This window comes from Mus caroli, unplaced genomic scaffold, assembly GCF_978045245.1.
Source record: "Mus caroli unplaced genomic scaffold, Mus_caroli_1 scaffold_6, whole genome shotgun sequence".
Taxonomy (NCBI): domain Eukaryota; kingdom Metazoa; phylum Chordata; class Mammalia; order Rodentia; family Muridae; genus Mus; species Mus caroli.
In genome coordinates, this window is record NW_028227261.1 from 1,633,826 (window position 1) to 1,646,098 (window position 12,273).

Below are 12,273 nucleotides of genomic sequence, written 5' to 3' on the forward strand. Positions count from 1 at the left end.
AGCCACCGGGTGGGGGCGGGGGGAGGGGCGGGGGCTGGAGGCCCGCGGGGGGCGGCGGGCGGCGGGGGCTTCGGAGGAGCCGGGTTAGGGCGCGTTGGCCCTGACACCCCCTCCGCGAGCGCGGGGTGCGGGCGGGGACCAAGGGGAGTTCGGGAGGAGAGCGCTCTGGGGCGACGGCGAACGAAAGCTTTTTAATTAGTAATAAAATGCAATAAAACGCAGCAAAAGCAGCCCGGACCCGCGTCCGAACTATCAGCGCGTTTGCGGGGAGATCCGAGGAAGTCGCGCAGAAACTCGCTGCGGGCCAATCTTCTCTAAGGCCCGGCTTGGGCAGGAGCCACAGCGCTGCGCAGCGCAGGGCCAGGGCGGGGGGACGGTCACCTCGCCTCCAGGGCTACCTGGGTCCTTTTAAAGTGTCCAGGGTGCGGGCCCCGGGCGGGAGCGACGAGCAAGGAATGTTTTCTTAAAGGGCCAGTTCCGAGCTGCGCTGAAAAGGGGGGGGAGGGGGGAGAGAGAGAAGTGAGGTGAAGACCGAGAAGGCCTCGGAGAGCCCCCCAATCCCGCGCCGAGGCGGCGGCGGCGGCGGCGCGACGAAGAGGATGATGAACACATTGCAAAGTTTTTTTGGCCCCGGCGAGGGGTGTCAGATTGAGTGCTCTGTGCGCATGTGCGAAGGTGTCCAAACTGACAATGCTAGGGAGATGAAGATAGTGTGTAGCTGCTTCTGGGCTCAAGGAGGAGGAGAGAGATTCCGCGAGCCGACACCATGCGATCCAAGGCTAGGGCGAGGAAGCTAGCCAAAAGTAAGTCTCCCGCGCTCGACCGCGCGGCGTCGCCGGGCCCGGGCCGCGGGGCCGGGGTACCCTGGCCAGGGGTGCGCGTCGGGGCGCGGTCGGCGCGCCCGCGGCTCCGGCCCCCGGTCGACCGCGCGGTCCGGGGGCTGCTCCGCCTCCCGCGCTCCGGGGCGGCCGGGCTCGGCGCGGAGGCTTGGGGCGCCCGGGCCGCGCGCTCCCCGAAGGCGCCGGCCCCCTCCCCGCAGAACCCCCTCCCCCCCACAGTGTCAGGCGCTCGGGCCCGGGAACCCGAGGCGCGCGGTGGGGGCCGGGGAGGGGGGCGGAGGGGGAGGGCCGGGGGTGGAGGAGCGAGAAAAGCGAAAGTTAGCGAAAAGTTGACGAAAGGGGAGAGTAACTTTTCCTCTCGCTCGCTCTCTCCCTCTCTCTCTCCGAGTGGCTCTCAGTCCTGGTCAAATCATATTCCGGGCTTTTGAAATAGTGGGCGCTAGAGCACCGCCTTTGGCGTCCGCCAGCCGGGCTCAGAGGAGGGAGACCCTGAGCCGGGGAGGGGGCGGAGGAGGGGGCGCGGGCCGGCGCCCACCCGGCTCCCCGGGAGCAAGGGCAGGACGGCCGCAGCCGCCGGGGAAGCAACATGGAGACTTTTTCCTGCGCTCGAAACTGTGCTCTTGAAGTTTATTCCCAAGTGGTGCCCCGCGTGGTGGCTGGCGCTCCTCTGTGATCCTCGCGATTCGCTCGGGCCGCCCGGTGCCGGCGCCTCCGGCACCTCCGGCAGCGGGGTCCTCACTGGCCGCTTTGCTACCCGCCGCCCTGCCTCGCTTGGCCTCGCTCCGACCCTCTCGCACACGCTGTCCCCGGCACCCGCGAGCCCCAGAGGGACCAATGCCCCGGCGAGGCTACCCGGGCCCGGGGCTTACTTTCTCTTTCGCTCCGCCTCGAGCCGTGCCTGGGGCTGTGCGCTCAGCCAGCAGCGGGCTGGTCCCCACCGCAGCCGGCCGGCTCCTGCCGTCCGCACTATGGCCACCGTGTCTCGCAGCCGCCCAGCTTGCCCTCCCGTCCCAGTGCCGGCGCCATCCGCAGGAGTCGGGCCCGGGGCTTCGTCCCTTGCAGCCAGCAGGTGGGGACCCGCCGCAGGGCGGCCGGGGGAAGCGCGGCTCGAACAGCTCGGGCCACGGTCCGGCTCCAGCGAAGCGTTGAGCGCTGTGCGGAGAGGATCCGAGTCGCTCGCCCCCGCCGCCCCCTCCTCTACCACGGGCCAGCTCCAGGTCCCTGCCTGATCACCAGGCCGTTCGGTCTGCGCCTCCGGGGCAGGATCCTGCCTGGCCCTGCCTCGGGGCTTCCAGAGCCGAACTCTTAAAGAGCGTGAGTCCAGCGAGCGGGTGTGGGATCCGCGATAGTTTTCCGAAAAAGACAGGCACTTTGAGCTCCGGACCCTACGGAACTTGGCCCCACGGCGGCCCGGCTGTCTTAGGCCGCGCGCCCACTCTGCAGGGAAAAGCAACTTCCAGCCTCCGCCAACCTTCCCTGAGCTCCGCCGTTGGAGTTCGTGGCCCCTCGGTTAAGAGCCCCTTTCCTGCCGAGCTCCCTGGCCAGCTGCCCTTGACCTCGGCCTTCTGGGCCACCCATGACCTCTGACCCCTCTTGGTGCGAACAGTGCCAGTAGGTTCCCAGCGGATGCGAAGGGGTTGTGTGCGTGTTGGGTGACTCTCCGCGATGCACGGAACGGGTGTGCAGTGTACTGTTAGAGTCCGGTGTGCACCGTGAGCCTTTGGGAGTCTCGACCCCCTGGCTGCAGGTTGGATGGTCAGGTTCTCGCCGAGGAAAGACCCAAAGCTTGAAGGAGAGAGAAGTAAAGTGACTGCGCTCTTTTTGTTGCCGCCGCCTTCGCTGCAAGCGAGAGACTGGCTCAGCGCACCCAGCGCGGCCCCGGAAACTTCCCAGCGGCTCACACCCGCTCGGCGCCCTACTGGGCCTCCTGCTCTCCCTCCACCAGGTGGGGAAGGTCACTTGGCTCCGGCCCTATGTAGGGCCAGAACAGGCGTCCAGCAACGATCTTGAGGCCTTCTCTTGGAGGCCAAGAACCAACCGAAGGACACAACCGGTGGGAGCCCACAGTTCAGGGCATTCTTGGAAACAACCCACAGGAGCTTGCCCGACAGACCCAAAGTCTCCACTTGAGTGTCAACCTGGAGACCCGGTTTCAGGCTGTGTGACTGTTACTGCTACTACCAAAACCCCTTCAAGAAGATGGGCGAGGCGGCTCAGGATGGAAGACGGCCCAGGGCTTACCGAAGACTTTCTTATTTCATTAGGCGGCATTTTAAGCGGCTGTGGAAGGCTCCTGGGAACCTGACTCAATTACCTAAAGCAAGAGTGATCAGCAGACACTCAGCAGCCAGCCCAGAAACCTCCTAGACTGGCTGACAGGGTCAGGGGATAGAAGAAGGAGCAAGGTCATGGTGGTTCAGGGTTTTGTTCTGTCCTCATACTACTCGGGCCCCTGAGCTGTGACTGAGATGTCCTGAGGACAGAAGGACAGATGGGTCAATGGATGTAATGGCAGGACACAGGGCTTGAGTGTGGGGTTGTCCCAGGGTGTGCATTTTGAAGTATAATTTCGTTTGTATTTCCTGGTGCTCTTACTCCAGACCTCTGTCTGCATGGCTTGTTCAAGCTGGACCTTTCAGTTGGCCCTTTTGGTAGAATTAGGGGCCCAGAGTAGATCCTTCTGTTGAGCTTCCTAAGGACAGAAATCTCTGAAGCACCCCCAGTGAGGACTGTGATTCAGTTGGTGGGAAGCTTAGCTAAGCCTGAGCCTGGGCAAAGTGAAGATGGTTCAGATCAGGGGTCCCCTTACTCAACCTGGGCCAGTGCTGGCCAGTAAGGACCTGAGGCTGTCTTGACCCCACATTTAAAAACGAAAAATTTAACAATAGCGTATTGTTCCAACACTGGTATGAGCCAGGTGGGCAGTTGGAGGCTTGGTTGGTGCTGCTGCTCTTCCTACCATCAGGAACTACACAGCACAGCTAGGATCCCCACTAGAGCCACCCTAGAGACCTGATTTCTATTCAGGTGACAGACCCGGTGGTCCCAAATACCACACATCCCACCCTCCTAGGTGTGGGACATTGAGTGTTGCCAACAATTGCTAAAGCAGTGTGAAGGATCGGAGGCCCTGCTTAAGGCCTGCGTCTTTTTCTTTTCCGTTGAGACATGCAGGGGTGCAGGTGGGGGGTGGCTAGGCTGGCTGGCTCTTGTCCTCTTTCTGTCCTCCCCAGGGAAGTGAGAGCTCAGGGCAGGGGACAATCTTTTTCTCTGGGACAGGATGAGGGCTGCAAAGGCAGCAAGAACCTGTAGGCGGGAATTGATTGTCTTGCCCGCTTTAGGCGAATGGTGGAGCCCACTTGGTGGAGGGGTGGAATGCAGGGCTGTCGGCCAGTGCCCTGAGGCTCTGCACTGTGAATGGTGTTAGAGGGACCAGAGGCCTGGCCATGTGTGTGTGTGTGTGTGTGTGTGTGTGTGTGTGTGTGTGTGTGTCTTGCCAAAGCCAGTTTGTAGACAGGTGTTGGATAGGTCTGTGGGTTGGGGGAAGGCAGCTATGCCCCAGGGTCTCAAACCCATCCACTGACTTGGTGCCTGCTTCTCTAGCAGTCTGGAGGCCTGGGAAGAACAGGTGCAGGTTAGACCTCCTAGCCCCTCCTAGTCCTGCAGTTTCTACACTCCCAGACCCCTACCTGGGCAGTGCTAGGGGCAGAGAACCAAGAGGCTAGGTTAAGGGTGGCATGAGCTCCCTCCCCAGAGGGCGGCACTGCCTCAGCTGTGACTGCTCACAGGGTTTCTGTGGGGTGTGATTAGTCCTCTGTTTTATTCAATTAGGAGGCAATTAGGGGTCCTTGAGGGGAGGGGGCCTGGTACTGGTAATTAAGGTTATGTATAATTAAGAGTTTCAACAAAATTATCCAGGATTTTAAAAAAAAATCTTTTCAGTAATTTCGCTTAAAAATTTCAAATAGCATTAAATACAACTTAACAGGGTTTGAATCAAAACCCAGTTTCAAGCCTTAGGATCGGAAGCTCTCTCCTGAGAAGGTATGGGGGACACTGATAGCACCTTCCTAGTTCAGGAAAGAACTTCATAAGATGGAGGGAATCTCTCTCTCCCTTCCCCCCCCCCTCTCACCCCACTCTGTCTGTCTCTGTGTCAGTGTTTCTGTGTGTGTGTGTCTGTGTCTCTCTCTGTCTTTCTCTGTCTCTGTCTGTGTCTGTCTGTTTTTCTCTGTTTCTCTCTGTGTTTCTCTGTGTGTGTGTGTTTCTCTGTGTGTGTGTGTTTCTCTGCTCTCTCTCTGTCTCTCTCTCTCTGTCTCTCTCTCTGTCTCTCTCTCTCTGTCTCTGTCTCTCTCTGTCTCTGTCTCTGTCTCTGTCTCTCTCTGTCTCTCTGTCTCTCTCTCTCTCTCTCTCTCTCTGCTTTGCTGAAGGTAGCCTGGGCAGACACCTGCCTAGGTGACCCCCAGCTTCTCCCAGCTCCTTTCCCAAAGTCAGAGACAACAATGGGGCCGCAATAGTTAGTACATGTCCACACTGTATCAGCTTGTGACTCTGACCCGGTGACCCGGACGCTACTGCAATGAAGGTGCCTTTCTACTTGGGGGCCACCTTCTAGCTTCCTGGGTGTTCCTGCCCTAATTTCCAGACCCCTCCACCTGTTCCAGAAATCCCCAGTGCAAGGTACTGTCCCTTTACTTGTCCCCAACTTGGGATTTCCAGAGTACACACAGTTGTGCCTACCCATCCTGGGAAGGGAAAGTGATCCCAGAAACCAAGGAGGAGGGTAACCTGCATTGTGAGTTGCTCTGTCCCTATTCTGTATGGCAGCAGCCTTGGAAGAGACCCTCAAAGTGCCTTTGGGTGTTCTTTTGCCCTCCTGGGTAGGTGTGAACTAGCTGCTGGTCGGCATCTGGAAGCATCCGGCAGCATCCCCTCCACTGGCCCAGGGAAGGGAAGGAAGGAGTGTGGAACCTTAGACCCCCTCCTCCAGCGGTTAGGTTAGAGAGCCTAGACAGCTGCAGTAACTCATACTGTTGCAATCCAGTTCAAGACCTTCAGGGTTTCTTGGTCTGGTACTGCAGACTATAGTTAATTCTGTAGTGTTTTAGTTAATTAATTAATCAATTAATTAATTTAATGTGTCAGAGTTAAAGTATTTCAAGACCAATGCTTACTTACCGTGGTCTATTCGTAAAGGGCAGGTAGATGCCACGCATTATAACCTGTGAATTAAGCCGTCTGGCTTATCCCCCACTTGTCTGCAGATTGGAATTCTATTTGCTCAGGGCTGGACTCTTCCCCCTCCAGGAAATGATAACACAGCTTCTCCTCCTCTGGCTGTGGGTACCCTCTCCAAGGGCAGATTCTAGGTAGCCAGTATTGACCAGGAATGGGCCTTGTCTACCCCCTCCCCTCTTCTGCTAAGCACAAGTACAAAAACCTCACACAGAGAAGTGGGGCTGCCTACTTACCCTATCCCCAAACTATCAGGGAAAAATCCACCTGTCTTTCTCAGGAAACTAGAGAGATGCAGTGCCAATACTGCTTCTGCTCCCCAGTAGACCCAAGCTGCAGGTCTATGCAGCGTCTCTGATATTGGCCATTGTTCCTCATGGCCAGAGCCACTGTGACCATCCTGTGCCCAGAGTGCCCTCTACCCAAGTGGTCCTGAAGCAAGGGATGGGTGGTCTCTCCCTGTTCTGACCACTCCCTGTTCTCAGATCCTGTACTCTCTAGAGGTGCCTCTCACGAGAAAGAGGAACAATGAATGCCATGAGCAAGCTGAAGATAGGAGTGCTGGCCACTTGAGATACATATTTGTTTAATAGTTAACATTTTGTGTAAAAAAAAAAAAACGGGGGGGGGGAGGGAAGGCAGATTCTGGTGAAGTGAAGGCTTTGCTTATTTTATATCCACTATAACTATTTCTGTCCGTGAAAATTGGCTTAATTATATCAATGGAATGTTTCTTTTTAAATTCTGTATGCAATTAGTCCATCTTGCCGGCTGCAATTTATTTTAATAAAAAAATAAACCAGTGGTGTGTTCAGTTCCTCGTCCCCTGGGGACAAATGCGATTGGTGTGTTTAATTTCATTAAGTACAATGTGGCCTACTGGAAAAAATGTCTGAAATCAGCTTTATGCAGCTTAAACACTGGCATTTGAAACAAATCATTATTGCATTAGCTGTCATACTGGTAATTCTAGAATCTAAGGAAAAAAATATATTATGGCTGTTTTTATAACCCTTTGCAAATGCACTGTTAAAATAATTTATAATCATTTTAAAACATGGCCGGTCCCAGTGAATATTTCATCTCTAAATACGGGTCTGTGCTTTCCCCGTGCACGTTCACACATCTAGGCTCCTGCAGCTTCCACCCCCAAGTGCTCATCCCTCAAAAACTAAGGCAGTGGAGTCTGTGTTTAAAGGAACCTGATGAAAACTGGGGTCTTTTTCATTGTGGCCGGAGACCCAGATCTTAGAGCACAGAGTGCTGAACAAAGTTATCTGAAAGCCAGTACGGCCGGCCAGAGGGCACTCCGTGGGGGCGGTTAGCTCATCCAGCCTTCTGGCTCAGGTGGAAAGGAAAATTGGTGCACATCTGTGAGGGCCTTTATAGGTATGGGAGCAGAACTGTCTGCATCCTGTTTCTGAGTGCAGCAAGCAGGGCTTGCTCTGCTCACACTGGGTTCCTGTTTGGGAAAGCAAGCAAGGCACAATTCTTGATCACTGGCTTTCTCAGAGCAGTATGAGGATGTAGCCAAATAAACTTGGTGAGGGAGTGATGCCGTTCAGTGGAAAACATACGTGCATCAGAAAACGGGTCTTACCTCTGGGTCAGTGCTCCGTGTGTGTGTGTGTGTGTGTGTGTGTGTGTACGCATGCGCGCACTTGCGTATGTGCACTTCCATATATGTGTGCTGGATCCTGGATCTACATTGCCTGTATGAAAAGTCTGAGTTTGCAGTTGCTGGGAGGAGTTATGGATGGCCCTGGTTCCCTGTTCTGCATCAGAGCAGAATCAGAGGGTCTAGGAGGGAGTAAGCGGGTAGTGGATGAGTGTGGGGGGCTCGTGAGGTTCTTGCTTCTTTTAGCTTCTGAGTTGTGTGTCCAGGTTGTCTGAGGTGGTGGGTGGAAGCCAGCGCAGCAGTGGCTCAAAGGACGTGACTCTGTGTGACAGAGACTGGCTTCATGGAGTAGTTTCATCCTAGGGCATAGGCAGGAGAGCTGTGAGTCCTGGAGTGGTGGGTGTCCCTTTCTTTTCCCAGGCAGTGCTGTGAGACACTGTCAGGAGAAAAAAAGTATCAAGTGATGGAGTAGGACATCAGGGAGCAGGGCTGCTGGGGTGTGCTGGGGTGTGCTGAGGTGTGCTGGGGTGTGAGGCTTTCCAGGCCTTGGGGATTCCATAGGTAATTTTACAGGGACTGTCTCCTCTATGTTACATTCCTTTTCCTCAGCCTCCTGAAGCATCGAGATGGAGCCAGACAGACTGTTTTCCTCCCTCTGTCGAGGGATATATTCTATATGAATGTCAGTATTGGTGGATTGGGTAGAGCATATGGGGGGAGACACAGCTATCTCTATGTCCCCTGGTAGGGCAGGCAGAGTGTCTGGTCTGTGTCTGTTGCTGGTTTACCCAGACCCCTGGTTCTGGGAACAACCCCTACTGAAGTGACCTCCATGTGCCTACAATTCTGCAATTTGCTTTCCAGTCGGTACATGGTGGAGCTGAGAAAGGAGTGGCTTTGTCTACTTCTCTGCTCTAGAAAGAGTAACAAAGCTGAATGCTCAGTGCTAGTATCGAAGCCTGGCCCAAGAAGCCCTGGAGGCTACCCGTGAGGTTTCATGTGGACCTCGTCTGGCTTCCCATGTTCCCACTGCACAGGCTTGGGGGAGCACGCTGGGGATTTGCTTCCCTGCTCTCCTGTGCTGTGTGCACTGTCTGTCTTTCTGGGATCCAGAGCCCCATTGCAGCTAGGACTTGCCATGTAAGAGGTGAGAATGCCTTAGAGGAAAAAAAAAGTCAGTTTTAACTTGTGTGTAGCGTTGCAGCATCTTATGTGTATGACTCTGCCCCAAACACTTCAACTCCTTGCGTCACCCAGGAAGGACTACCTTGAAGGATCCTGTATTGTTTGGCCACTGCTTCTGTAAAGGAGTGGGGGCCTGTGGGCATCAGGATATCACTCAGATCTGACAGGGAATCAGAAATATAAATATATATTTACACACATACACATGCATGCACACATATGTGCTAGCTTCCCTGTTTGGAAATGGCTTTGCTATTCTTCAGCTTCCTACCCTGGAAGACTTTGAGGTCAGGCAGAGAATATAGACCACCATCATCTTAGGACAGCTGTGAGTGAGAATAAAATCCGATCGTGAGGTCGTGCATGCTGTGGGCCTCTTTCTATTCCAGGACCATCCTGTTCTGATTCCTCCCAGTTAGCCACCTCCTGAAATGCAACACAAGATTATTTTCTATTTCTTTGGTTTTCCAACTCAGAGGCACAGGTGCCTGGACCTGTCATGGACCCTGTGTGTGCAGAGGGGCTCACTGTGTTCAAAGCTATCTCCCTTTATCCCCCTGCCTCCTCCCATTGCCTTTCCTTCTCAGCCAAACAAGCTTTCCAACATTACATCTGTCTTTGGGGCTGAAACAGCTGTTGGCATCTGCCAGCTCTTTCCTTATCAGAGGCCTCCCGGGTTCTGCAGGGGTGGCAGCCTCTGGTTTGCTTTGGCGGTTCCATCTCTCTAAGCTCCTGTTCACCTTTCTTAGAAGTCCAGTGCAAAGTCTGTGTGTCTCCTTTGAGCTGGGCTCTGGACTTGGCTCACCTGGGGTTCGAGGACCTTCCACACAGAGTGCTGTCCAGGAGTTCACTCAGAGAAAGACATTGCCCTTTATTCTGGGTACCCTGTGCCAGGTACTGCCTTGGGGTTTATGCTTCTATGTTCAGTCTCCTCAGACAGAGAGAAAGCCTGAGCCAGACTAACAACAGCCTTCTAACCTAACCTTGTCTGTCTTGTGGACCTTGACCTGTGCTAGTGGAAAATGCCTGGGCCCCGCCCGTACTTCACACTGGGAAAGCCGAAAAAAGAGAGAGAGGGAAGGAAGGAGGTTTGTTGGAGAACCTGGCTGGTTTTGTTGTAATGTGCTTCTCTAGCCCCTGGGCAGCAGGGCCTCAGCATCTCAGCAGAGAGCAGACTGGGTCAGCGCATGAAGAATTGGTCGTGAAAGTGACTGGGACTCTTTTCCTGCGATGCCGTTTAATCCTGTGTCTATATTCACAAGCTGACAGTCGATATTACACCAAAATACGGATTTCCATAATAGATTCAGGTTGCTCCTTGCAGCCAAGTCTCCAAGGGAAAGGGGCATGAATTGAAAAGGCTCAGACATTTATATCTGCCCAATGGGCGGCCACAGTCTCCTCAGAGAGGCCTAGTCACATCAGTCCATAAAACATTTAAACAAAGACTGAAAATTACGCTCACCGGAGGAGCCGGAGTGGTGACCACAGAGAGACCACGCTGTCCTGGGGCAAAGAGGAAGATACAGAACTGCCTCAGAAAGCCTGGGCATTAATCTCGGGCACCCCATTGCCTCCTCCCTTCCCGGAGTCTCCATCAAAACCCTACATGGAGGAAAAGCCATGTGATGGGGTCCTGCACTGGGCTCAGAATTGACATCTCCGGTGTATGCTGGCTTGATGGCATCCCAGGCCACATTAGGAAGGGACTAGGCCTGCCCTCTAGCACACTGGCCACTCTGCTGGGTCACCCCCAGGGTCAGCAGTGGGGTTCCTGGGTTGCCACCGTGCAGGAAATCAGCATGCTTCCTACAGGTCCCTGGGTCCCTTGTGGACACCTAAGAGTATCTACTGATTTAAGCAGAGTAGTGTGGCTTCAGGTGGCAGCAGCCAGCAGAAAGAGGGACTGCTTGCTGGATAGGGGGAGTACCACACCATTCTCTTTGCCACCTGCATGTCTGAGTCAGTGGCCCCCTAGGAAATTTCTGGCCTTTCTTCCAGATCTCTCCCTGGCTCTTATTCCTGGAAGTGCTGACACATTCCTGAAGTACCAGAATGCCAGAGTGTCCTGCTGGCCAGAGTCAACAGTACTGGGGGAAAAGTGGCCCCTAAAGTGGATCCTTCATGATCTGTCTCCGTACAGCATGTTGTCACATCAGGGGGGGTACATGTGTGTGGCATGTCTCTCTCTCTCTCTCTCTCTCTCTCTCTCTCTCTCACACACACACACACACACACACACACACACACACACTGATGTGCAGGGGAGGATCCGCTGTTAAATGAGATTTATACTGCAGTTCAGTATATCAGAGGAATCACAGGCTTCCCTGCCCACTTAGTTTTGGGGGACCCTGTGCCTCTGGGTTTGCAAGGTGTGGAGACAGTTACAGTCAGCAGCTGGTACCAGGCCTGCCTGGAACTGCTTGGCTGTCGCTTTGGGAGAAGAGAGGCTTCAGAGATCTGTGAGTGAATATCTTTCTGCATATCTGCAGGCCTGAGGTGAAACGAAGAGGAGATGGGGCTGTTTAGACAATCCTGGGCCTCTGGTGCTCACATTGAGAAAAATTAGGCCTCTTGAAAAATTACAGAATTATGCTGCCGGTGTCGGGTTGCGAGATAATGACGTGTCTCTGTGTGAAAATATTAAATTGCAATAACATGCCGTGTGAGTACCCCTTTGAATAGGGTATTCAGTTCCCAGCTCAGACTGAACATAAGCCAGTGACTGACAGAACACAAATGGTGTCATAAGGCACGGGGGCGGGGGGGGGGCGATTTACAGCTGGCCCTGGTCTTCTTGATCGGCCTTTCTATCTCAACCTTCCCCAATGCCCTTTCATTTTATGAAACAACTCGACGATGCAGCTAATTATTTACCTATCACGTTAGCGGGAGGAGACACTATCGGAGGCAGATCAGTTTCCTTGGGCGGCATGGCTTAGAACGTAATGGCTGTGTTGCTGTGCTGGGTGGCGTCCTCAGACTGCTCAGAGTTCCTTGTGGCATTGATGCTGCCACCGTCCATTTTGTGAAAATCCCGAGGGCCCACTCCTACTCCTGCAGCTTGAATACAGACGGGTGTCTGCACAGCCAGCTGCTCTGGCAAGGCTGACTTGGCTTGGATCTGGTGCAGAGGTGCACGCTAGATGGCTTCTTCCAGGCAGGTGTCGATGGGGAAGACGGCGTGACGGGTGGAAGATTTTTAATGTCCCCGTGGAACCCGTGGGAGCCAGGCATCCCCGGGCGAAATCTGGAGCATTGATTCCCTGATGCTCGAGACTTTTTCAGTCATGTATATGAGAGTGCACCGTGGAGGGGCAGTTTGGTGGCTGCACATTTGGCTGAGTGCCCTTAAGATGAAAGTTCTATAAACTGTGGAAAGTAAGTGCTCAG

At 54.5% G+C, this 12,273-nt stretch overlaps 1 protein-coding gene across 5 annotated transcripts in view; it reads left to right on the forward strand.

Annotated features, from left to right (window-relative positions):
* Positions 1–231: 231 nt before the first annotated feature.
* Prdm16 (PR/SET domain 16) overlaps positions 232–12,273 on the forward strand; it is a 320,426-nt gene continuing 308,384 nt past the window's right edge. For all 5 annotated transcript variants that reach the window (XM_029476235.2, XM_029476241.2, XM_029476236.2 and 2 more), the window contains exon 1: positions 232–803. In XM_029476235.2, coding sequence (XP_029332095.1) covers positions 767–803 — 37 coding nt within the window. In that variant the 5' untranslated portion in view covers positions 232–766. The remainder of the gene's footprint in view (positions 804–12,273) is intronic.